The 26,635-nt window shown below is 46.1% G+C and overlaps 2 protein-coding genes across 4 annotated transcripts in view; one reads left to right on the top strand and one right to left on the bottom strand.

Annotated features, from left to right (window-relative positions):
- Window positions 1-18,351, bottom strand: part of ntng2a (netrin g2a) — a 44,678-nt gene extending 26,327 nt beyond the window's left edge. For 2 of the 3 annotated variants that reach the window (XM_035521974.1, XM_035521972.1), the window contains exons 1-3: window positions 17,808-18,351; window positions 16,354-16,987; window positions 6,295-6,938 (exon numbers count right to left, since the gene is read on the bottom strand). In XM_035521974.1, coding sequence (XP_035377867.1) covers window positions 6,295-6,938; window positions 16,354-16,590 — 881 coding nt within the window. In that variant the 5' untranslated portion in view covers window positions 16,591-16,987; window positions 17,808-18,351. The remainder of the gene's footprint in view (window positions 1-6,294; window positions 6,939-16,353; window positions 16,988-17,807) is intronic. The other variant, XM_035521973.1, reaches the window with a different exon arrangement.
- A 424-nt stretch (window positions 18,352-18,775) lies between these two features.
- Window positions 18,776-26,635, top strand: part of med27 (mediator complex subunit 27) — a 44,599-nt gene continuing 36,739 nt past the window's right edge. The window contains exons 1-2 of the mRNA XM_027010009.2: window positions 18,776-18,992; window positions 19,412-19,556. Of these exons, the coding sequence (XP_026865810.1) occupies window positions 18,790-18,992; window positions 19,412-19,556 (348 nt within the window). The 5' untranslated portion in view covers window positions 18,776-18,789. The remainder of the gene's footprint in view (window positions 18,993-19,411; window positions 19,557-26,635) is intronic.

The raw sequence follows: 26,635 nt of genomic DNA on the forward strand, positions 1-26,635 counted from the left end.
AAAAAACGCAGATGAAGGCTCTTACCAGAAACAGCTGGCTTAAATAACACGGGTCTAACTTACGCCACCCGAGGATGTGAGGATCTGGACCGAGAGAATTAGTGGTGCTTTGAGAATCACTCCATCCGCGTGCGTTCCTGTGTTTGCACACAGCTCCGTTAATGTGTGTGCTTTCTGGTGCATGCCACTGTGCGTTCTTATGCATTTGTGGAGGTCTTTGGGGGCACAGCTGAATACGTGCTACCAAGGGCAAGGCCATTTCCAAAAGCCCAGGGAGAGCGAAGCCGTTCCTGATCACACCGGTGACTTCTTTACATTGGCAGTAACCGACGACACTTGTCTCCACATTTACTCCACGTTATTGAATTATGCATCTCATCATATGGCGCTATAATGAGTGTGTGGAGTGGCGTGCTACAGCCAAGTGCGTGTTGAGGGCCGGGGCCTGTGTAACCTTAGCGAGACAGAACCAAGGCCAAGGACTCACGTTTGATGGTCAGCTCTGATGGTGCAGGGCTTTTTAGCAGCAAGCTTGCTCTGTTCCCCAGGGCTTGGGGTAAGTGCTGCTCAACCCTGGACCTGTCTCTTACCCCGCTAACACATCCACACACACACACCCCACCCCCTCCAATACCACACACCAGTACCACCAAGAACAAGCAACTTCTAAAAGTAGGCCACATGTTACATCATGCTCAGGCAAACGCAGGAAAAGCAAAAAACAAAAAAAACAAAAAAACCCACAAGTATCGCACAAACAGCGCTCACATGCACACCGATGGGGTGGGAGAAGGTAACGAGATCTCTGCATGCTGCTCGATGAAAAATTTAAATGGGGTCACCTCTGCCATTCATATTTAAAAATGTGTTTGCATTTTTCGGCGTTCAAATCACCAGAAATATTTTCTAGTGTACCGTGGCCGGCGTTATAACTGAGGCTTTTCAGATAAAATGAGTTATTCTCGTTCTGAGAGACGGTGACCGCCAACCATTGAATTGTGTGCCCAGCTTTTGAGCTCTGCCACCTTCAGTGCCGGTGACCCTCTGTAACCAGTGGTACTTCAGTGAAAGGCTTCAGAAATAACTCCATTCTGAACGCTTTGAAAGAGCACCGGCTCCTGAACCACACTCCCCGAAAGCCCTGCGCACAGAAATCAATCATTTCTGGTATAAGAGATGTAGGAAAGACTTCAAAAAAATACATCGAGGTTTTGAATGCGTTCCTGTCCCCGCAACGGTTACCTTATCTGCATGGAAAGCTAGACCGTGGTAATACCGTAGGTGTAACTGTTCGGAGGCAGAAAGGTGAAAACAAAAAAGAAAAAAAAGACCGGCAGCAGTGAATTGCTTCACGCAGCCGAGAGAGATACTGCGCCCAACGCACACACCTGCGGCTTGAGGTGCTCGGCGCAGCCGCAGAAGGCATAAGCGCTGCAGCTCAAGGGGACCTGGGCTTCTAGCTGAGCTCAGCTCCGCTCCTTATCCTGGCTCCTCACCCTTAGGAGAGAGCGAATGTTAAAGCCTGTTACGTTCGATCGAGGGTACTGTCAGTGTGTACTGGGGTTCTCGATCCCAGACCAAGGGGCGCTGTCTGCTTCTGCGATTTCCCCGCAGATTCGACTCGTGGCGGGCTTACCAAACAAAGCATAGCCGAACTGATAGTGAACAGATAGTAAACTGATAGTGAACTTTCCCCACAGCTGGGAAAGGGTAGTCAGGATCTCTCGCTCTCCGGATGAAAATGACATGGGTCGGTGCAGAGGTTCCGGACATAGCCCCTGGTGGACCCCTCGCTATCAGGGAGTGCTGGTGACAAGCTGTCATCACAGCCTGGTGAGAGTCGGGGGGGGGGGGGGGTTGGCGCCTTCTGATCCGCTAAGACGTCAGCGGGCCTGACCTCTGCCCCATTCACGCAAGCCTGTTCTGGGTTAGAAAACTGTACTGGGTGAAAGTGCTTGGGTTACAAAATTGTTCTGGGTGAAAGTATTCTGGGTAAAAACTGTTCTGGATGAAAACGGTGTTCTGGGTCAAATCGGTGTTCTGCGACAGCGACGATGGCTATGGTACAAATCTAGCAGTTTATTTCATGTCAGTTAGTGCACTGTGTGAGAACGTCTCTCGCTACTTTATTATGCTGTCAGCGTAACTAAATATCGACCTAGTCTAAGTACAAACATCCCATTGAACAGCAGTGCGTGGACTGAGTTCAGAGTCAGTCTGAGATCAGCACTTTAACTCTGACGCTTCATACAACTGCAGCTTTGCCCCAGCATTCCAAAAGCATCTTGGACTGTGACAGGCCCTGTGGGAATATTGGTCTCCACTCTGCCCTTGTGTAGGGCCGCAAAGATTTTAGTCCACTAGTCCCAAGTGCTTTTGGAACACCAAACTAGGCACTACACATAGCAAATTTTCCCGTTGGGAGTATCCTAGGATCACCAGTAAAGTATCTCGGACAAAGGCCGCTCTAGGCAGGTTAGGTTCCTACTCTGGACACTGCTGAAAGCAGCCTGTTCTACAGGTGGAGGGGCCATCTCTGTCAAACCCCCCCCATGTACCCCATACACCCCCCACCCCCTGTCCACGCACCCGCCCGCTCACAGCTCGCTCGGTCTTCAGATAATCCACTTACTGCTGCCGAGGGAGCAGAGTGTCTGCCTGTGAATGTTTCACACGGGTCTGTTTGCGCCAGAGCACAGAGCAAGAGACAGATGGGAGGGAGGCTAATGTGAGAGAGAGGGAGAGAGAGAGGGAGAGAGAGAGGAAGAGAGGGAGGGAGAGAGAGAGAGAGAGGGGGAGAGAGGGAGAGAGGGAGGGAGAAAGAGAGGGAGAGAGAGAGAGAGAGAGAGAGAGAGAGAGAGAGAGAGAGAGAGAGAGAGAGAGAGAGAGAGCGGCTGTGGCACATCTGAGCTTCTCTCAGTACAGCCTGCAGGAATTCTTTCATTTAAAATAATATTCCATGCCATTATCACCTGTATTCCTGAATTCAAAAAAAGGAGTTGCCCCTGGAAGCAAAAAGGAAATTCCCCCAGTAGAAGCTGAGCTGTGTAGTGGGGTAATGCCTACACACACACACACACACACACACACACACACACAAACGCAAACGCACACACACACTGCAGAATTAAGCCAACTTACCCATAAGTGAGTCTGAAATGTGTCTGTGCATGTGTGCAGGTTCGTGCCAGTCTACACGTTTGTTTGTCAGTTTTCCAGAAGTCCATAACTATTGTTTTGTCATTTTGGTTTAGTCTGTTTTATCAGCATCACTTGAACAAAAGCTGATCTGGCTATTGCTGAGCTTCGGTCACCCCGCACTGGTTAAAGAGAAAATTGGGAAAGAAAGTTTACAGCAAATTGGCCCTTACGTCGGAATAACGTCGGCCTGTCCCCTACGTCCAAGAAAGCATTTATCACCACGCCCCAATCTCCCTGCTGCCTCTACTGCCAGCAGCCTGTCACCACGCCACGTCTGCCACACTCCGTCCACAACCTGGGGCAAATTAAAACCCAGAGTCAGGATGCTCAGCGCCAGCCTCCATTTGACTCATGATCCGCGCGCCACCCCGCACACTGACAGACTGACATTTGTGAAATCATTCCAAAGGTGGAAGTGACTGAGGGGTCAGGGAGGATAATGGTTCTGTCGTGCGCGCAGACAGAGCGGGGCCCTCCAGCCGATCCATCTGTCCAGTCGGAGGAGGCCGACGCCCACCGCCTGGCCACTGTCTGCTCCAGAGCTCCGATGCAGCCACAACACCAGACTGACAGCAATACTCCACTCACCATTTATAGTCCTCCGCTTCATTCCGGATCCTCGCTTGTGTTTTCCTGGTGTGAAGTACGTGGTTTGACCTGTGGGTGCGCATGCGTCTCCATGTATGTGTATGATTCTTAGACTCTGCTTGTGTAATGAATGAATTAATACTCTAGCACTTCAGGAAACTTTTTTTTTTTCCTGTGACAAACAAAGCCAGAAACAGTCTGGATGTAGTTCTTGCTTCTGCCGAAATGTGCTGTTGGCACTATTCAAACCGAAATGGACAAATGCTAACCTTGGTGTTCAGCAAGGTGCCTGATAGGAGATACACATACACACACACACACACACACACACACACACACACACACAGAGTTCTCAGCAGGCATCTGCCTTCCCCTAATTGACCTGTAAGGCAGCCTAGCCCAAGGACATGGGCTCCGCCCACCATACCAAACAGGGTCCTGTCGGCCCTCTGCACGACTTCACTCTCTAGAGCAATCGGATTCTCAGCATATCAGTGGCACAGCGTCATTGGCTACGGTCCAGCCAATCAGCAACTCCTGGTTCTGATTTCCATATGTGCGGTGATACACACCGCAGCTTTAAAAAAGAAGACATGAGCTGCAGCTTCAAAAAAATAATGCCGGAGCAAAGATATGGAGACAGAGATTCAGGGAGGGAGAGAGAGAGAGAGAGAGAGAGAGAGAGAGAGGGAAAAAGAGAGAGACAGAAAAGGCAAGAGAGAGAGAGAAAAGGAGGTGTATGGACCCTTTCCTGAAGAGGCCACGGTGAAGACGAGAAACAGCTCCAATAAGCTAAAGTCTTTGCATAAATCAGCACAATCCCTGGGAACTAAGCTTCTGCTCCTACCAGGTTTTAATTAGGGTTCACTCCAGTGTCTTTGGGATGTTTATCTGTTAGGGGGTAGAACTTCTCATCCTACTGCTCCCGCATTTCCAAATCTGGACCGACCTGGTGGGACCTACCAACCACCCCCTCCACCATCGCCCCCCTTTTTGGAAGCAGAGTCTCTAATGCCTGGATCACGTGTGCCGTTGCAGCATGGAGATGAAACGCGAGTCTGCTCTCTGCCGTACCACTGAAAGAAAAATGGAGATGTGACGACTGAGCAGCGCACAGAGAGTAATGGCGTCTCATTATGCTGGTTGACATGTGCGGCCCTGTAGCGCATAATGATTCGTGAAAGTTCCTTTTTACCGCGAGAGAGGTAGCTGAAGAATGCCGCTCGTGAGTGTCATCAAAGCAGCAGAGGGAGAAACAGGGAAAAAGAAGGAAATCTCAGTATCGTTTTTCAGTCTGTTTCAGTCAGCCTATTTATAGGAGCACTCCGCTAACACTGGCGATTTGGCTAACTAGACAAATGTCATTATGTGAGCGCATATGATCTAATCCTGGAAACAAGACACAAACCACTGCGGTATAGCAGGAAATTAACAGCTGCACCCAAACCCTTTTAACAAGTAACACTACATCTTACTCAATTAGGGACGCTCGGCCCTTGGTGTTGGAGCCTATTTAGTGTAATTACCAGTGATTATGACTACACGCTCGATGACAAGAGGAAATTAGGCGTGACAGAGAAAGCATCGCCAGTCCTCGGCTGATCCGATTACGGCGCTGGAAGTGCCCCCTGCCCCGCGCCTCCCTGCTCTGCGGAGTCCATTTGGAGCGATCCTCACCTGACCAGCCCATCAGGGAGGCCAAGGCATTTTCATTACTCGGCACCCACTAAAACGCTTCCCAATACTGTGGGATGCATAAAATATCCAGGAACAATTTTCCGGCGGTGGATTAGCCGAGTGTCTCCGTTCTCTTGTCCAGTAATTACCAAACCAGACGACGCTCAGCCAGCCTTCGACGGGCCTGACTCAGAGTCCATTTGTCTATTTAACTTAGCCTTCTCCCTGTCCCCCTTAAAACAATTTCCTGTTTGACATACTAGAATAACTATTGATTGAAGGGTTGTGTTACCGGAGGTTTAAGCTCCCTCGACATTCCCATTTTTATCACGGGTATGTTTGTCAACAGTTATATCTAGGACAAAGTAGGAATCAGTTTGCCTCTGACAGAACTGCTTCCCTTATTAGCACAGTTTTCTAAAGAAAGATTCTTGTATCTGAGGCTTCTAAGATGTCTTGATCGGTAGCAATAAATATGATATCAGGGTCAGGCCACTGTTTATGTTCCCATTATACTTGTAACCAGGGACCCTCTCCCAAAAGACTTTAAAAAATAAAGGCTCAGTTTGTTGTTTTACATTCTGTCCAAACAGCTTTACTGGGCATTACACATGCAGACAGGATAAATAAAACAGGAGGCATGATTGGGGCAACACCAAACCCAGGTGATCGCTGGTCATCGCGCACAGTGCCGCCCTGCTGTCTGTCGGCGGTATATCTTTTGCCCCATGCTACTGCTGGTCACCATGGCAACTTACGCAGCTGGCACAGCACGGGCGACAAAGACCCACGTCAGAAATGCGACCGCACGCTGCGGATTACGCTCACCTGGCCAGCACCTCGATGTTGGAGATGGCGTAGAAGTACTTGAGCAGGTTGTCCCTCTGGACGTAGGTCCCTCCGAGGGCGGGCCGGAGCAGGCGTAGGCGGAGGTCGGTGAAGGTGAAGAAGTCCCGCAGTCCCTTCATGCTCTCCATGCGTGTGTACAGGTTGTCCATGTTGAGCAGCTTGGGCCCAGCGAAGACAGCGAAGCGCTCGCGCACCTCGAAGCGCACCACCTTCTCGTTCTTGGAGCCCACCCAGCGTGAGTAGCGCTCGGTGCAGATCACCCGCGTCACGTTGGCCGCCGACAGATCCTGCACCCACTTGGCGGGCATCTCGAAGGCTTCCATGCAGTCGTCTGCGTAGAACTGGTAGGGCTGCCAGCTCCGCCCCTTGTCCAGCGATTTCTCCAGCACCATGATTGTCGGCCGGCCGTACTCGAAGGTGATCTCGATGTCGTCGGTCACCTCGAGGCTCTTGTTCCACGACAGCGTGATGTTGGCCAGCAGCGGCTCGGGGTAGCGGCTCCACGTTACCGTCTGCCAATAGGTGATGAGGCCCGAGTGCTCGCTGTCCTGCATCAGCTGTGGCGGGTGGGCCAGATCCGGCGTGGAGGCATCACACTCGTCGCTGCACAGGTACGGGTTCTCCTGCAACAGCAACACAGACACATGCACAGTGTAATAGAGCCAACCTCCATCCACCTATCCCCTACTATAGACATAACTCCATCCACTTATCCCCTACTATAGACATAACTCCATCCACTTATCCCCTACTATAGACATAACTCCATCCACTTATCCCCTACTATAGACATAACTCCATCCACTTATCCCCTACTATAGACATAACTCCATCCACTTATCCCCTACTATAGACATAACTCCATCCACCTATCCCCTACTATAGACATAACTCCATCCACCTATCCCCTACTATAGACATAACTCCATCCACTTATCCCCTACTATAGACATAACTCCATCCACTTATCCCCTACTATTGACATAACTCCATCCACCTATCCCCTACTATAGACATAACTCCATCCACCTATCCCCTACTATAGACATAACTCCATCCACTTATCCCCTACTATAGACATAACTCCATCCACTTATCCCCTACTATTGACATAACTCCATCCACCTATCCCCTACTATAGACATAACTCCATCCACCTATCCCCTACTATAGACATAACTCCATCCACCTATCCCCTACTATAGACATAACTCCATCCACTTATCCCCTACTATAGACATAACTCCATCCACTTATCCCCTACTATAGACATAACTCCATCCACCTATCCCCTACTATAGACATAACTCCATCCACTTATCCCCTACTATAGACATAACTCCATCCACTTATCCCCTACTATAGACATAACTCCATCCACCTATCCCCTACTATAGACATAACTCCATCCACTTATCCCCTACTATAGACATAACTCCATCCACTTATCCCCTACTATAGACATAACTCCATCCACTTATCCCCTACTATAGATATAATTCCATCCACTTATCCCCTACTATAGACATAATTCCATCCACTTATCCCCTACTATAGACATAATTCCATCCACTTATCCCCTACTATACACATAACTCCATCCACTTATCCCCTACTATAGACATAACTCCATCCAACCTATCCCCTACTATGGACATAACTCCATCCAACCTATCCCCTACTATAGACATAACTCCATCCATCCTATCCCCTCCTATGGACATAACTCCGTCCAAAAAAAATCTCCTGTTAAAGACATAACTGCACACAAACCTCCGGTAGACGTAACTGTATTCTATCCTTTCACCTAGAATAAATTTACATGTAACTGCACACAAGAGTGTTGTAGCAGTCAATTCTACAGGTAAATGCAGGTTATGTTGCATTGTAAAATCTTTAATTCTTATTTTAATTAGCCATATCACTTGCAGCAGTACTGTGTATACTTAAGAGTGTGTGTGAATGAAGTGTAAAAACTCAATACACAGTTAACAAAGGACCTAGTGGTACTGGTTTATGATACAGAGTACTGATGTATAATGCAGAGTACTGGTTTATGATGCAGAGTACTGGTTTATGATGCATGGCTCTGGTTTATGATGCAGAGAACTGGTTTAAAATGCATGGCACTCGTTTATTATGCGGAGTACTGGTTTCTAATGCGTAGCACTGGTTTATGATGCGGAGTACTGGTTATAATGTGTAGCACTGGTTTATAATGTGGAGTACTGGTTATGTGTAGCACTGGTTTATGATGCCGAGTACTGGTTATGTGTAGCACTGGTTTATGATGTGGAGTACTGGTTATAATGTGTAGCACTGGTTTATAATGCGGAGTACTGATTATGTGTAGCACTGGTTTATAATGCGGAGTACTGGTTATAATGTGTAGCACTGGTTTATAATGTGGAGTACTGGTTATGTGTAGCACTGGTTTATGATGCCGAGTACTGGTTATGTGTAGCACTGGTTTATGATGTGGAGTACTGGTTATAATGTGTAGCACTGGTTTATAATGTGGAGTACTGGTTATAATGTGTAGCACTGGATTATAATGCAGAGTACTGGTTTATGATGTGGGCAAGGTCAAAGGTGAACTTAATTATCCCCTAAGGGGGCAATTTGTTGCACAGCCAGCAGTCCGACATCAATATCAATCAACAAACCACAGACAAACCAGTCTACACAAGAAAAAGGAATATTATTCAAAAGGCTGATTACCACAGGGAAAAAATGCTCTTTTAAATCTATCAGTCCTGCATCTTGGCAACCTAATTCTTTGACCAGATGGAAGCAATGTGAACTCACAAAACAAGGGGTGTCTAGGTGTACTGGTTTACGATGCGGATAAGAGCCGGAGATTCCCCAGCTCCCGTCTGTGAGTGCGTGAAGCATCGCCTCCGGCTCTCTACGGAAACGGCAGATGAAGGCACTGGCCTGTGTGCCACTCTGCCCCCTTCTACACACTTCCGATGACCAGCGAGGTTTGTTCAGTGGCCATAAGACAGACTAAACTGCTAAAGCATTAGATATTAATTAATATTCCTCCCAATTATAACAGATAAAGAAAGCAGAAAGACATACTAGACTTGAGCGGTGTATTTAACAAACAAAGTGAAATATCAAAACCTTAATTGGAAGACCAATTAAGTGATAATCTGTGATTAGAGAATGTCATTGCTTAAGTGTGGCCTTGATCATCTGTAGTGTTGTGAATCTCAGCCTCTCTTACATTTGGTTCAGTCCTCTCTATTCTCCTCCCTGCACTCAAATCCAGGGCAGCTGCTATTCCAGGTGGCTCTCACACTAAATCTCCACAGTGACTCTCATGCTAAACTGCCCCAGTCGTTCGCCTGCCAGGACTCTCGTCACTAACCGAGGATGCAGTGCTAGGTAGAGTGTTTGCTCACCACTTGGCAGCCATGTCAGTAAACAGAGATTCCGATTTTTTCCACCCTGGTGGTTCTCGCTTTCTCTCTTTCCATCTCTCGCTCTCTCTCTCTCTCTCTCTCTCTCTCTCTCTCTCTGTCTTTCTTTGTCTCTTTCTGTGTCAGTGTGTGTGTCTCTCTCTCTTTCATTTTCTCTCTCTCTCTCTCTCTGCCCCCCCCCCCGCTTTTTTGGATTAAGAGAAATGGCTGTACTACACTGTATTTACAATGACAGGCTGTCCAGCAAAAAGCCAGACGGCATGTATTTAATCTGTATTTATGATGTTTTCTGAGAGTTTGTGCGATTTGTTTGTTAGATTAGCTTTGTCATATAAAGCTTTCTGACAGGTGGAATTTACTAGATGGTCCTAAGACCTTAAGCTCTGCATTAAAATAAGGATCTTCTTGTTAAACATGCAAGTCATATTTAGGGGTCAAATGTATTCAACTCAGGCGATTCATATGATAAGATGAAATTCCAACTCACAGTGGATATTGTACATTTAAAAGGATTTTTCAAACAATACATTTGTCACCTTGCAAACTGAATTTTCTCCTTTGAATTTATCCTGAAATGAACTGACCCCAAGCCTGATTAACATCATATATAAGTCCTATATCAGTGACCAGCTTTGAGAATGTGGCGGATCACGTTGTCATATTTGTTCTCTGTTACCTTCGGTGCTGTTCTGTGACCTGAGAATCACACGCAAGGTTGCTTTCTTATTTTTCTTATTATACTGTCATAACATCTCTGCTGGGTGTTTTTATTTAATCATAATAACGCACATGTATTGGTTAGTATGGAGCTTCTGATTAAGGTATGCTGGTTATTCTCTATAATGAATACAATGGATAGACCCCCTGGCGTCTACAGTTAGCATAGGTCATATCTCTACACCAAAGGCCATTACTAGAAACAAGTTCACAGCCCAGAATACATGCATCTAATGATTCAGAAGCTCCCACCACTGGAAAGATGTTGCATTTACAAAGCATATCTAACCAAATGAACTACATGAAAAACATGTAACTACTCCACATTACAGTTGCAAGCACACTGGCGAATCCCTCTGAGCTGTGAAAGGCACCCAGCATGCAGAGTCTTTGCTACTTACATCTATATACATCCGTGTAGCACATACAGCGCAATTATCACATGTGCTCTGTTGAAAGGAGCAATTCCATTACAATAAACCAAAGTAAATAATAGAAGCAGGATAAGCAGGATAAGCAGGATAAGAAAGAAAGTGTCAGCAGCACGATGCCGTCCCACCAACTTCTGGGCTGGGGGCCGTGGGCATCGTGCTGGTGGGAGACGCAGCCTCCACCGCTCCACCTGCAGAGGGGGTCCTGCTTCTTTCTGGCACGTGACTTAATTACAGCACAACTGTCCCCCTGGGGTGCACCGGTCCAACGGCAGCAGCATGCAGCTATCTAATTACACTGGCCCGGGAGCAGCTTGCGCCCAGGCTGCCAGTCCCGAGAGTACCACGCCGAGAGTACCGCCCTGAGAGTGTCGCGCCGAGAGTGCCACCACGAGAGTGCCACCACGAGAGTACCGCGCCGAGAGTACCACCCCGAGATTACCCCCCTGAGAGTACCACACAGAGAATACCACCTCAAGAGTACCACCCCGAGAGTACCACGCTGAGTATACCACCTCGAGAATACTGTGCCAGGGTTTAAAGATGTAAACACAGTGTTGTGTTTATGAAAATGGAAAGGAAATTAGAATCAGCAACATCTATCTATCTATCTATCTATCTATCTATCTATCTATCTATCTATCTATCTATCTATCTATCTATCTATCTATCTATCTATCTATCTATCTATCTATCTATCTATCTATCTATCTATCTATCTATCTATCTATCTATCTATCTATCTATCTATGATTCAAACTCCAGCCACAATTCTGGGAAGTGACACACCAGTTCTAAGCCCAGCACAAGAAAACATGCTTTCAGAAAATGAAGCATGCAACACTTTCTCAGCTCAGCTCCTAATCACAGCTCTAGTTCAGGGGCAAACACGGGGCTGTGTCAGCAATTCCTGACTGGACTTTTAAGGAGTTTGAAGTGTATTCATGTTGAGGGTGCCTGAGACGCTTCAAAGCCATTCAAAGCTGCACTTCTCTCGTTTCTAAGCTGCCTGTTGTGTACACGATATTGCTGACTATTCTGGGTCATAACAGTCAGTTTAGTTAATATATGTGCATTGTGAGTGGTAAATGCAATACTACAATATGTGTTTCAATCACCTCTGAAAACGACGTATGTATACTGTACAATTCCAATATCCAACTATATGTCAGGCACAGGTAACCACAGGGAAGCATGGAAACATACACACTTTTGAAAAAGTGCCACACACATGCATTTAAGATGATATTTATTTAAGGTAAATAGTTGGAGGTGTTGTGAGAAATCAGGTTATGGAAAGGTTAATCATGCTGTTCAGTTGTTGGAGTGAAATAATGCACTGGCTCTGAAAAATATGCCCCCTTCGCCAAAAAATTAACGAAATTAAAAAGCAGCCATGTTCCACAGTGACGGGACTGTGGATTACCACATGAATCTGTGGTCACTTGAAAAATCCCCAAAGACCTGAGGAGGCATGAGGGTGAGCAGCTGGGGATTACTGCATGCCGACACAAACATAACAGGATGTGCCTGTTCTCCCGTGGGACCACGGCGGGGGCAGAGGGGGTCCGCACTCATGAAAAATTCATTACAAAACCAGGGAAAACTGCCCACAGTGCTGGACCATGCTTACGACGTTCCGTAGCAAACATATTCCATATCCGGCGCTTAAAATCTTCCAAATGATATCATGTACAGAGAGCACTGCGTGGTTCAGTGCCAAAACCTCACAAAATCTGGACCAAATGTTTCTTCTTACCCATGATGCACTGCATGGCTGTACAGTTACTCTGGCTGCTATTTTTAGCTCAGGTGGTTGGTGCATTCTAAATGGGCAACACGGATGCAGAGCAAAATTCTTCCTCAGATGGCACTGCTACTGAGGAACGCAGCTTCACTCGGATGGGAACCTCTCAGACAAGCTCAACAATGGGAGCTGTGTCTTCCTTCAAAAGACAGATGCACGCACGTACACAAGCACACGCCCTCTTTTCTCTGTGTGCTCAAATATGTATGCAGCAGTGGGGTCAGAGCTCAGCTCTCTGCTTAGCTAAGCTGAGATCCTCACTTCACTTTCTCTTTTTCTCTCCCTCTCTCTCATTGCCTAAATCTCCATCCATCCATCCCTCTCTCTCTCTCTCTCTCTCTCTCTCTCTCTCTCTCTCTCTCTCTATCTCTCTCTCTCTCTCTCTCTCCCGCCCTCATTAGCCATACATACAGTGCGAGTTTCCAGCAGGAGCTAACATCACGTTCGGGGAAAAAGCAAGGCGCTGGGTAAAAATGCAACGGCATCTCCTGTGGGCGCTGAGTGACTGAAATTCCTTCTAAATCTTTAATGAGCCGGAAAAGCTTCTCCAAAGAAAGTGAAGTTACTGAATCTGGAGGACTTGAGCTGATCAATTAACTTGCTTTCAGGGAAGAAGGTGAAAAAAGAACATCAACTATACACACTTTACTAGAGGCTTAATGGAGTAGCAAACGTACTATATCAAATGCACTGCGCATGTCTACTAAAGCAGGAGGAGAATGTGTTTTAGCTCAATACTGGCATTGGTAATGCCTGGTTAATTATGTGTACACATTTCCAACTCAGCTGCAGTAAATACATTAATACAACTTCAAGTATTAATAATAGAGCTTCTTTATTAATTAATCCTGAAATTGCAAGCCATCTACACAATACGTCGTGTCTGAATAAGACTTTGTCAGTCCACCTCTCATGTGTTTTCTCATAATTCTTGATTTAATTTCATTCACACTCACTGACTGCGTTCACGGACTACACGCACTAATTTTCTCATTTGCTACCTGCCTAAGACTAAAATGTAACATCCATCCCATAAAACTGAGAATAATGACACAAGGATATTGGGTAATGGGGCTCTTAGGATGGAAAGCTGTGGGTGCCGGAAGGTCACCACAGTTTCAAAGTGGTTGGTCCCCTACCGCCATGGCTGCAGCAGCTATCACCCCCCCCCCCCCCCCCCCCCCCCCCGTGTCTGAACGCAGAGTGATCTGATGAACAGTCAGCTTTTATCGATCGGGAGAGGAAACTGCTGACACTGAAAGACATGGCTCCTCCCCTCCCCTAAAACACCTCTCTGGTGTCTTCTGCTCACTAAGCCATCTCAAGTTAACTCGGAAAAAGGCTTGGACTTGTTAGTATGCATGAAAACGACGCCCTTGTGTGGGGGGTGATTTTGCCTGAGCAAGCAGTGCATGGACCGTGATGGACACAGGAAATGTGATACAGTGATTGGGAGGAAGCCACTGAAGAGCAGGTCAGGCCAGCTTCTAAATGAACACATTCAGACTTCAACAGAATGACGTCGAAGTCGCATGACGGAGACTCCACCCACATGCATATAATACTTTAGTTAGCTTGTTTTCAAATGCTGACCGCTCATGCACAACACTGCGGATCCTGGTACTGTGGATGTTAATAACTGTGGCGTGTGACTTTGCATTTGCTGATGGAAGATTAATGATTTATGTCACACTCTTTGCTCAACCCACGGTATAACGAAGATCGTGCCTTAACACACACAACTCACATTTACTTTTGAAGTGAACAAATGCAAATCACTGAGACTATGATGCTCATTCACACCCTAAGTTCCTAAAAACAGATTTAGTCACCAAACTCCAGGATGTATCCCAATCCAGGTGCTCAGTGCTCTTTACTGCCTCTGCATCACTCGTGCCCAGCACGAGAGTGGGTGAGAGTATGTAAGAGTATGTAAGAGTAGGTGAGATTGGGTGAGAGTAGGCGAGATTGGGTGAGAGTAAGCGAGATTGGGTGAGATTGGGTGAGAGTTGGTGAGATTGGGTGAGAGTTGGTGAGATTGGGTGAGAGTAGGTGAGACTGGGTGAGAGTAGGCGAGATTGGGTAAGAGTAGGCGAGATTGGGTGAGAGTTGGTGAGATTGGGTGAGAGTAGGCGAGATTGGGTGAGAGTTGGTGAGATTGGGTGAGAGTAGGCGAGATTGGGTGAGATTGGGTGAAAGTAGGTGAGATTGGGTGAGAGTTGGTGAGATTGGGTGAGAGTAGGCGAGATTGGGTGAGAGTAGGTGAGATTGGGTGAGAGTTGGTGAGAGTAGGCGAGATTGGGTGAGATTGGGTGAGAGTAGGCGAGAGTAGGCGATCATGGGTGAACGGTTCCCAGGCCACCCCAACATGCACACATGCGCTTATGTCCCAGCGTCCTAAATGTGTGAGTAGCGCATCTCTTCGGGCATTGCTGTGTCTGCAGCCTGCAGCACAGTAGCAGCCATGCTGGACCAGTCCACCAGTCACTTACTCTGCATTCAAACCCCTGGTTGAGAGGCAGACGCATCAGTTGGTTGAACTGTATAGATTAACTACTACAGTGATGCCCCACCCTGCCCCCGTCACGCTCCCGCCTCAACACCATAACCATGCTTTAGCAGCCTGGGATCAGTACAGAAGGGCTGGCAGATCTGAAACATGTGGGAAATGAATGACGGATTGGATTGGCAAGTGCCAAGCTCTTGCGTGAGGGTGCTCGGCACAGAGCCTCACTGCACGGCGAACAACACCAGGTTCGCTTTAATCTGCATTGTAGCACGCCTCTTTGCAGGTTAACCTGGATTTGAAAAGGAACAGACCAATCAGAAGATGCATTCTGGCTAGTGTGTGTGTGTGTGTGTGTGTGTGTGTGTGTGTGTGTGTGTGTGTGTGTGTGTGTGTGCCGAGCCCCCATTATGCACTGAGCCTCTCACAGTGCCTCTCCCACAAATAAACCCCCATTGCTTCTAGTTGCAAATCACAGCATCGATGAAATCGACAAAAAGTATCAAGCAGTAAGGCAGAGCATAGATACGAGAACTGTGAGCACCACAGCACAGTGTGCCTTGTATGGAAAAAAACCCAGGGCCTGGAATTCTGTTGTGTAAATGATTCGGATGTGCACTGTAGTCTGGACACAACACAAATTCCGCATTTTGGAATTTTACATTACTTTTAGCCCCTTGCTGTCACACTGCCACCATGCAGCTGTTGTCCAAGTAAACTATTCCAAAGATCTTTTGAACCAGCACTTAAATATATGCTTAAAAACAGCTGAACTTGCACTTATTACCTTTCTGTTTGTAGCAAATATATTATCGCATCATAGTGGATGGGACTGGACATATTTGCCATTATATTTGCTGTAATTCATAAATAATTTCTCAAGCCATTTAAGAATGGGAATTCAGTTTAGAGGTCAAAGGGCACAGAATGCAGAAACCCGCTGGTGAGGAGAAAATCATAATTCTCATGATTACAGTCATGTAGCATTCAGCAGATGACATATTACTACCGTCTAAAAAGCTTTTCAAACTTCTACTAACGTGTATAATTTAACAAATCGCAATATGTGCAATAACTGAGGTGTAAACAAGGGCTAGTGACCACACGTGCGCCCGTAGGGGCTATGTGCAGTAAAGAAGTCACACGTACCAAAGTGCAGAAGAGCTGGGGTGGATTCCCGCAGGTAATGTCCGAGGGGGACACTCTGATCTGCATAAAGTCCTTCATGGCCATGGGTCTGGGCTGGCACGCGTAGTACTCCCAGGTGGGTCCATCGTCTGTGCTGACCAGCGACTTGCATATGTCGTATTGGCCGAGAGTCAGAAGAATGCGCTGGAGGAACAGGAACGCGTGGAAGAGCACAGCACACGACACGACCACGGCCATTGTCCGCGACCAGGAGTACGAGGGTACGCTTCCACACTTCGGCAGGCAGTCGGAGATATCAGCATGAGAGTTGGGTCGTTGTCATATTTCAGGATCTTGGTCATCCACTGCAAATTCACGTTTCTCCCTAATTAATGAAGGCTGCTGTTGATGACAGTTGGATGTGAAATGTTTCAGTGTCACCTAAAAAAAGTTTGTTGGATGAACAGTTTTGATTTTATGAATATATGCTGACATTGCAATTTTGTTCAGGAATCAGACTACAGGTGAACATCGCTTTACGTCGTCGCTAGGACAGTCCATAGTTTTCTCCTTGCACATTACGGTAAACATCCGATGTTGGTGTCCGTCAGATTTTCGAACGACTCTTTAGGTTGCTTCATTTCTGACTTTCCGTCTAAGAAATCAAAACAGGAAAAAAACAAACTGAATCGAAACATGCAGACACACATTTTGCTTTTATCGCACTTGGTTGTATTAAAAATAATCTCCATGAATTCCTGTGTGGCACTAAGAGGACGAATTTCAAACGGTTCGTTTTCTTTATATACGATACAAATGAACGGGGCATGTGATTGTCAGTGTCCGATCAAAATGTATTAATAACTAACGTCTGGTACGATTCCTGATTAAAAACGTGATTAAATCAAATGAAACTTACACGACATCATATATTCGTTGGGAATTAAACATGCAAGCGGGGGTAAAGCAGACATAAACATTTTAAACACATTCTTTTTCAGATTGACACTTCATTCCATTTTCAGTGAAACGAAGGTTTGAAACGAAGGTTTAAAATAAATAAACAAGTACATCCCATTCAAAAGTCTAAAACTTCTCAACGAAATCTCTGAATGTTAGTCTAAATGCCCCCGGGCTTCAAACGGTTCATGTCCGAGGAGGGTATTAGTTACCCGTGCGGGTATTATTTGAAATGGTATTGCGAGAATAACAAAGTAACCAGTCCAGACACGTTTACATCTCAGCTGTATATTTTTCCTTATGCTTGAGAAAGAATGTTTCGTAAAAGTGTCCCATCTGCTCCATACTAACTTTTGGCGTAATTAAATTAACCTTTTGAAAGTATAGAAGAATTGCAAGATTTGCAAGTCGCCATAAAAAAAGTTGTTAGACACAGCTACAACAAGACTTATACAGGCGTTACTTTAAATCTGCCATTATGCACTTGCGACACTTGCTCGAGTAACCCAACTTACCCTGCATCCGACAACAGCACCGCGCCTGTCCGCACGTTCAGGTCTTTCCCAGGAGTTACGCTCATAGCGCAAAGCCATCATTTCGCATTTCACCGATACGGACTTCACATATACCACAATCCTTATCGAAAAGGACTTACAGAGGATCTTCTCACACGACCGTCTTCGATTATTCTCTCGATCCGTAATTTCCGGAAGAGCGACCTGCGGGATAGATATGTCCAAAGTTCCAGATTCGTTCAAATAAATATTTTTTTTCGCGTTTTGGTTTTCATTTAGGTCTCGTCCTGTGCGCTCAAGGGCAGATGGCGAGCGCTTCACAGAGTAGCATCCCACCCATTCCTCGCCATCATCCTATCTCTTCTGCTCTGTGCACGGAGCCTTATCTACCAACCTCTCTTGCTCAACGCCTCTATCTAACGCTCCTTTCGGTAGCCAGTTTAACTTTCACATGTCTTTTGTCGGACTTTTTTTTATCAGGCTTTAAAAGTAACCTAATGAACTGCGGTCAGTACCTACAGCCTATCAGGTGTACAAACAAAGTTTATCTGCCTGCTTGAAGCATAAAACCGTCCCACGAGAAGATCACACCCCCCCCCCCCCGCCCCGGGTGCGCTTAAAGGGGCCGTGACAACTGTCATATGGGATAGATTGGAGCGCATCTATTGCGGTACTGGGAATGAATGTTATTAATACATGAAGTCCAGCAATAATAAATAAAAATAATGAAATTCACTTTATGGTGATCTAACAAAAACATCTAACAAGCTCCATGTTGGACTAAAATTGATTTTTCTTTTTTTGTCGGACTTTATCTTTTAACAACATATTTTAACCAGTCTCGTGTATTTTCATGCAACTGTCTTGAGATCACATAAAGGCTAATGAATGTGCGCGGATGAGTTGTTGTTGAACTACAAATACCAGGTTGCTCGAGCCACGCTGACGTAATTCCTGCGCCAGTTTTCTTCGTCGCACAACAATGGCGGATGTTATGAACGTTGGTGTGAATTTAGAAGCCTTTTCTCAAGCAATTAATGCTATTCAAGCACTTAGATCAAGTGTAACGAGAGTTTTCGACTCACTGAAAGATGGAATGAAAAATAAGGAAACCCTTGAAGGACGTGAAAAAGCGTTTATAACAGATTTCCAGGATAATTTGCAATCAGTGAATCGCGACTTGAAGTGAGTTAAGCTAGGTTAGCTAGCATAGCTAGCTTTGCTAGCTTTATAAATTAAACCATGAACTACTAGTGCTGTGACTAGACATGATTTAACTTTATGGATATGTTATTTACTGTGCACAATTCTAAATCCAGTCTGAACAGCGATTGGTGTCTTGCCTATTAACGTTCATTTAGCAGGGTTGTCTAGTTCACAAGCGTTAATTGTTTACATGGATATAACGGTACCCACTTAGTCATTAATGACAATGCGTTTTGTATCAGTACTACATTTAGTTAGTAATTCATAATAGTAACTTTGCCAACGTGGTTACGGTGTTTCACCACGATCCTTTAAACAATGTCACTGTTTAGTCTAATTATGATGCATATACAGTAACTTGGGCGATTTTGAGATTGTGTGTCTCCTTTTGTTTTCAGCGAGCTGGAGCGTCTGAGCACTCTGGTCGGCCGGCCGTCAGAGTCCCATCCCTTACACAACAGTGGCTTACTCAGTTTGGACCCAGTGCAAGACAAAACCCCTCTGTACAGCCAGCTTCTCCAGGCTTATAAATGGTCCAACAAGGTACAGTGATCTGCTTGGTGGCATTCTCAGCAGCTGTGCCATCGGGCTAGATGTATTAAATCTGTGAAATCAAAATATATGTGTATACAGCTTGATGATGATCTTGAACTGAAATGATGGAAATGTGATAATAAGAAAATATTACGAGTCCCATGGTGTTCATTGCAGTAACCCAAAGAGGACAGACAATGCTTGCAGATAATTCAATATTAAGCATCACTAAAAATTGTTTAACTTAAATGTTCATGTGAATCACAGTGTAAAATGTCAGTTAGGACCCATTTTCCCCAAAAGTAATATTTCGCTGCATCACTCCTGAATTTCACCAAATATTTGACCTCCTCCTGCACCACACAGTTGTACGCGCGTGCTCTTGGAGGTCTAGAACATTGCAAGGTTTAGTGCTGCTGGGTTAATGAACTCCTCACTGAAGGGAATTGGGTGATGGGGCAGTAGGGCGCAGGAAAATTCAGCGCTCCAGATACGTAGGTTGACTTTTAGAAGACTTTCTGCTTATTTGCGTCTGGTCCTCGGTAGACACCACTGCATCCTTGTGAGGAACGTCTTGACAAAATTGTACATGATGGAAGAGACAGCAGAAAATAATGGCAGGTAAATGACAGCAAGCCACTAATGTGAGGCATCAAAAGTTAGTTTAATTGTACAGTTAGTCACAATGTTTAGAGTAACATTTATTCTCCTCTGTCACGGCAAACATAGCCCATGGCCAACCGTAATGAAGCTTGAAATTGTTATCCTTGACCAAAGTCGTTAGGTATACATTCAAGATTAGTGAACTGAATGCCTCTGAGTGCTACTTTGAGAAGTTAAATGGATTTCTATGAGCAAATTGTAGTTCACAAGCTGTGCATTTATAATATACAACTGCCTCAAGCAATAATTATGCAGCTGAATAACTGGATTGTGATTGGCTCTTGGTCAATTGAATTTGACCCTTTTTTTCTTTAATTGCTTGTGGTGAAGTATCGACACAGTATTTGTGTTTGCCTCAAGTTTGCAATTTGGAATGGCTTTTCTCAGTAAGAAAGTTTAAAGTTAGCATCTGCACACACATCCTCAGAATTCCACCTGAAATGCTGAGAAATACAGGATAATTGTATTCTAAGTGTTTAGATTAATATTAGGCCCTTGACACAGTCCTGCTGATTGGACGCATATGGCACCCAACCCAAAGAGCCTGCACTTGAGACTCTACAGATGTGAGCCTTTTTTTAACACAACATCAACATTTCCACAATATCCATTACAGCCAAGTGCCTGCACTCCTTTGATCAGGAGTGCGTTCGTGTGCCGAGTGCTTTCCAGCGGGACTTGCTATTCTTGCAGTAAATTTTGCTAAAGGATGCCTCCCTTTCACGCTGCCCTTTTGATGTCTTGCGCTCAGGTGGGTCTTGAGGCACGCTGATTGATCTTGTGATGATGGATATCTGGCGCGTTGCTGCTCGGCTCACCTCTGGAGAGTGATTATTAGATGCGGTGTTTTGTCAGCGAGCTTTCTTGGGACTAGGCCTTTTCCCGTGCCTGCCTGGATAGCTTTGACTTGTGGGGCCAACTACCAACCAGTTAGTGTTCAGTATTTACGACTCGTCCTAACAACGGTAGCAAAACAGCCGCGTATTTAGTAAATGTAAAAACTCTTGTCGCTCTTGCTTTCTCACCCCGTGTGCGCGAGTGCACGTGCATAAAATAATGCGCGGTGGATCCGTTGCACATCTAGATCATCCTTCAGTCTCCTCCTAGATGAAATGGCGTTGGATGTCATGGCTTCGGTTAGCTGACGCCGAGCGGCTGGGGTGAAAGTGCGAGATCGATAGCGGATGTCAGTTCATTGATCAGCCTGCACGGTGTGTACGTGGTGGCACGCAAAGCTCCGCACTCACCCTGCTGCTCTTCAGCCACGCCCACTGGCCTGCCTGGCCCTGAGCAGCCAAGGGCAAGCCATCAGTCTCTGGAGTGGTGTTTCTCGGTTTGGATTAGATGGTGGTTAGAGTTTAAATAAAGGGAATAAATACAGATGCCCAGTCCAGAAGAGAGGTTGCGTTAGACTTTCTCACTGTCTGTCGTTTTGACGGACAGGGTCCTAAAAAATCTGTCGTAATTTATTATTACCCATCATTTTCAACATTTAATGATAAGACATTTAATAGCATTTATTTTTCATTTGGGTCACTCCGTGCTATCTCACCTTGACCTCACATTTCATGTTATGGATTTTCTTGAAAATTATCATGTGAAAACATCTATTAAATTCATGAGACCTATAGCTCTACTCCAAATAGTTTTTCAGTTATGAACCTATTTATCACTCGATTGGGTTGAAATGTATACTGAGCATCCAAGAAACCCTAAGGATAATTTGCATCATGTATTGCGGTAATCAAATTAATAAACATAAATCATTTTTCATCCAAATGAATCTTGAATTTTCAAAAATTAATATTGCCACTAGTTTTCACTTTTTGCAATCAAATGTTGTTTATGTAGTATTAGTGTACTCGTTGTACCATCACATCTGGATGGTATCACATCACATCTTTAAGTTATATGGTGTTAAATATATCTTGAGCTGAAACCTCCATATTGTTACTTCAGCTTCCATTGTGGTCACTTTTCATGTCGGTGCCACACGAAGCAGACAAATGAGCTTTCCCCACTGAGGCTGCAGCCGTTGTGTCTAAACAGGCGAGTATGAATGGATTAGATTGTGCTCTGTGTCCTAATCTGTCAGAATGAAGGACGGCCTTCAGATTTGTCTGATGTTCAGTCAATGAAGGAAAATAATCGGGTTGCCACAGCCTCAGGTCCAGAGTCTGTACTTGCGTTCAGAATGGGATCTGGCTCTTTCTGAAGCTTCAGGAGGCCTTATGCAGACTGCTGGCATAGGCTCAGTTGGCTGTGTTGTCATCTGGAGTGGAGGGCAGTGTGGATCTTTCTCTCGCTCTCTCTCTCTCTCGCTCGCTCTCTCTCCCCCTCCCTCTCCCCCTATTGCCTTGCACTGTGATGACAGGAGGTGACTTTGGGCTTCATCACAATACGATACGATACGATACGATTTTGTTTTGTAAGGTCCGTTTCTGCAGATATTTCAGCTGTGATGATTCATCGTGATACATATTCCTCTCAGGAATGCATAACTGGCGTAATAATCCAGAAATGTTATATTTCTGTTTCAAGTCACAATCAACTCAATCGAGATCAGTTTGGCGGTAAGCATTGAAGCTGTGCTTGAATGCAGTCCCTGAGATGATGGAAACACTCAGTCTTGGCTGCAGAACAACACCCCGAGAATCTTGCGCATGTTTCTGCCGGCTGCGTGGTTGGTCTGTGGAGCCCCTTTTCCCCCCTTCTGTGTTCAGGGTTTTTTCTTGGTCTGTTGGGGTAGATATGATGCGTGTGGGCGTCCTACCCCCCTGCAGGCAGCTTCTTTCCCACACCCCAGGGTCAGGGTCCAGGCGTGAGGAGGCATTAAGGGAGGATTAGGTGCAACTCAGCCTGGGAGCGTCGGGAAGTGGGCATGGGCACACACCCAAGACACTCTGCAGCAGTATCGACAGACAGACACACACACACACACACACACAGACACACACACACACACAGACACAAAGCCGGTTGGCATGAGCGATGCTCCCGCCATGTTTATGCTCCAGCTTTAAAGGAGCTGCGTTTGGGTGGAGCTTACTTGCCCCACCTTGGCCTCGGTGTGGGCGGGGCGTTCTCACCTCACCTTGGCCTCGGTGTGGGCGGGGCTTGGTCTCTCCCACCTTGGCCTCTTGGAGGAGAACGTGGGAGGCAGGGACAGGCGTGCTGCTCAGCCAGAGGGGAGGGCCCCTCTGGTATTTACAGAACAGCCTCAAGAAAGAGGTCAAAACTGGAAAGGCCAAAAGATATTAAAATCAGATTAGTCTGATCCAGCAGTGTACATTTAAAAGTGAAGCGCTTGCTCCATCTTTAAGGTTCTGTATTTATTTTTTATTAATTTAATTGGTTTGTCAAATCCATGTGTGTTTGCTGATCTTCACCTCAGATACTTTATCAAGGAATGTCTTTGCAATTCCATATGACCTCAGCCGTCCTGAAGAGGTAAAAATAAATAAATAAATAAATCTGAGGTTGTGTTTTTTAGAGGGAATGATGCATAATCTGCTGAGGAATTACAGACGCACTGGGCAGCTCCGCTGAATTTGTGAGAGCGCCAGAAAATATTTCATTATTAAAGCGAAGCATGTTGGGCCAGGGGCTATCACCTGCCACTCAACCCCTCACAGTACCTGCTAATGTGGGCGGGAGCACTCTGAAGGTCTCTTCCTACCTAAGGCACCTGTTTTATTAAACAGGAACAAAAGCGCGCGTGTGTGTGGGTTCCTCTGTTATTTTTCACCCTATTACTGTTCCTTCCTTTCTCCCAACAAGGTCTTCTAGGTTGTCTGGAATATCTTATTTTATTGTTAAAGTAATAGCAGAATCCCTCACCAAAAAATAGGAAAAAAAAAAAAAGAAATTCATAAAAAATTAAAAACCAGGATGTGAATTCAAAAGCCCTTTGAAACTCCCCTCGGTATCGCTCAGAATCTCGCACTGCGTAGAATAAGCTCCATGTTCACTACATGTGACCGGACAACGCTACCTTCCTGTACAGTAATAACAGCTTCCTTCCGGACACAAATCTCCCTTCGTCTTTTTTATCGGCGCTTCTCTCCCTGCGTCTCCGGCGCGTGACGGGGGAAGCTGCTAAATCACTGTCAATTACGGCAGGGCCGCAGGGTAGCAGGCGCCTAATGGAGGCTGGTGCTGCGATTACCATTCAGCGCTCTGTACCTGGGTGGCGTGGCGCATGCTGAGGCGGTCGAGATACCCGGGTATCCCTGCCCATCTCCGCTGTGCCCACGCCGCCTGCTGGCAGTCTCGGCAGGGGCTTCCAGGCCGCAGGTGAGCGGTGGGACGAGCCAGGCTTCGGGCTGGCAAGCGTGGGCAATTTTGAGAATCTCTTGGTTTGTGCTGTCTGTGTATTCCTGTGGGTGTGTGGGTCTGTGCTTGTGTGTGCCTGCAAGTGCGCAAGCCTTTGTGTGCTTGCATTTGTTTAGGGGTGTGCATGAGTGTATGTGGGTAGATGTAGGTGTGCATGTAGGTGTATATTTGCATGTGTGTGCGCGTGTATGTATTTGTGTGCGTAGGTGAGGAGCACGTGAACAGTCTGGACAGGCGCTAAACTCGTGAACCGTCCAGCCAGGCGTTGAAAAATCGAGCCAGCTGCGGTCAGGCCATCCTCATCTGTACATGTTTGGAAGGTCAAGCTATTGTGCTTATGTGAAAAATTTGGACAAGAAAACACACACAAAAAAACAAACAAACAATTACAGCAGCAAAACAACAAAAAAGGCCATATCTTCTAATGTACGCTATGTGATCACAGTGACATCCTCCCCCTCCCCAAAAAAAGCAAAAAAACAAAGATTGCCTTTGAAAAGGGACGTTTTGTGTTATAAGTGCTTTATGTTCGGATCTTAATTATGGGAAACGGTTTGGTTTGATGCCCCTGCATGTTCATAAACAGATGGTGTAAGCGTTTGGTCTTTAGGTAAATACTCTTTAGGTGAGTGCATGTTTGCTTGTTACAGATCTTGGTGGAGAGGAGACGTTGTCCAGGGCCGCTCTTTGCTCCAGAAGCCTGTCACAGTTTGCCTTGGCAAGGTCACGTTTCCAAGGGCAGCCCGTGCTTCTCCACTCACCAGCCAAGCAGGCTGGCTGCGCTAGCACGCGCAGCTAATGAGATTAGAGATTAAGGCGCCGCGATTAGTCCTACTTGATCTGAAGACAGCGTGGGGGCAGTTTACCTGAGCAGGAGGGCACAGCGTCCCACTCGAACGCCGTCTGCGAAGGCCTTCCTTCATGGAGGGTTTCACGCACGCTTTCCACTCGCTCTTTTATTACGGATCCGGTTCAGCACCGACGCTGCCTTTGCTTCGGCTCGCGCTGGAACACGCTTTCCCGTCGCATATGCATAGGATATGCCCTGAAACTAACGAGTTTACTAATGAGAGTAGACTCTGGAGGTTGGGCTCTTGCAGCCACGCACACACACGGTAATGTTGCTTTTAGCCACACGGCTCGCCATAAAGTGCAAATTGGAAGCACTCCTGAGTGTGCGCGTGCTTGCATGTGTGCTTTACATCTGCCTAATCAGTCGAAATACATTACCTTACGATCTAGGTTTTTTTTTTCTTGTGGCAGGCCTTGGTATGTAAAATTTTAATTGAATATTAACAACAGAAAAAAAAATTGTATTTGTACTCTGCGCCTGTGACAGCCATGTCTTGTGTTTGGAGATGTTGATAGCAACAAAATGTTTGGTACTACTCACACACTGCTACAAATTTCTTAAATAGAAATGTAGAAATGTATATTGACATTGTATTTGGCATTGAAAATCAGTTTTAGAATTTGTGACCGATACTAGTTTTTTTGTGTCTGCTTGCGACCAACCCAGCAGTTCGGCAGTGAGTATCCCACGAGCGTCTGACCATCTCCACACCCACGCGGAGCGCTGTAAGGCTGCGAGACTCCGACGGCTGGTCATACACTTTAATCATGGGCCGAATGAAGCTGTCACAACAAACAAATGGCCGAGCCCGAGAGCAGTACCCACATCCAGATCAGAGCGTGGTGAGCTCGCCGGCGCTCCGCGACACAGCCCTCGCCGTTAATGATGGGGCGCGCGGCTGGGCCGTCACTGTGCCGGAAGGAACTAATAGGTCGGTCGGTCTTAAGATCAGCTCTGCGCGAGGAAGCAGACGGGGGGAAAAAGAAAAATAACACGCAGAGCAGGAGGGGAGAAAAAGCAAGGAAAAGAAAACCGGCGACCTTTTGAAAATGTGCTGCTCGGAGGAAAATGGTTGATGATGTAACTTTGCAGGCTTGGATCGCTTATTAGTTCGCTGACAAGGGACAGGGCAGAGTTTGGAGAGGAGCAGGCTCTGTGAGCCTTGGCCGTCAATTCCTCATTAAAAGAACCGGGTTCCGAGCAGAACCTTTTTTTTTTTTTTTTTTGATAACGTGTT

The sequence above is a fragment of the Electrophorus electricus genome, chromosome 23 (genome assembly GCF_013358815.1).
Source record: "Electrophorus electricus isolate fEleEle1 chromosome 23, fEleEle1.pri, whole genome shotgun sequence".
NCBI lineage: Eukaryota > Metazoa > Chordata > Actinopteri > Gymnotiformes > Gymnotidae > Electrophorus > Electrophorus electricus.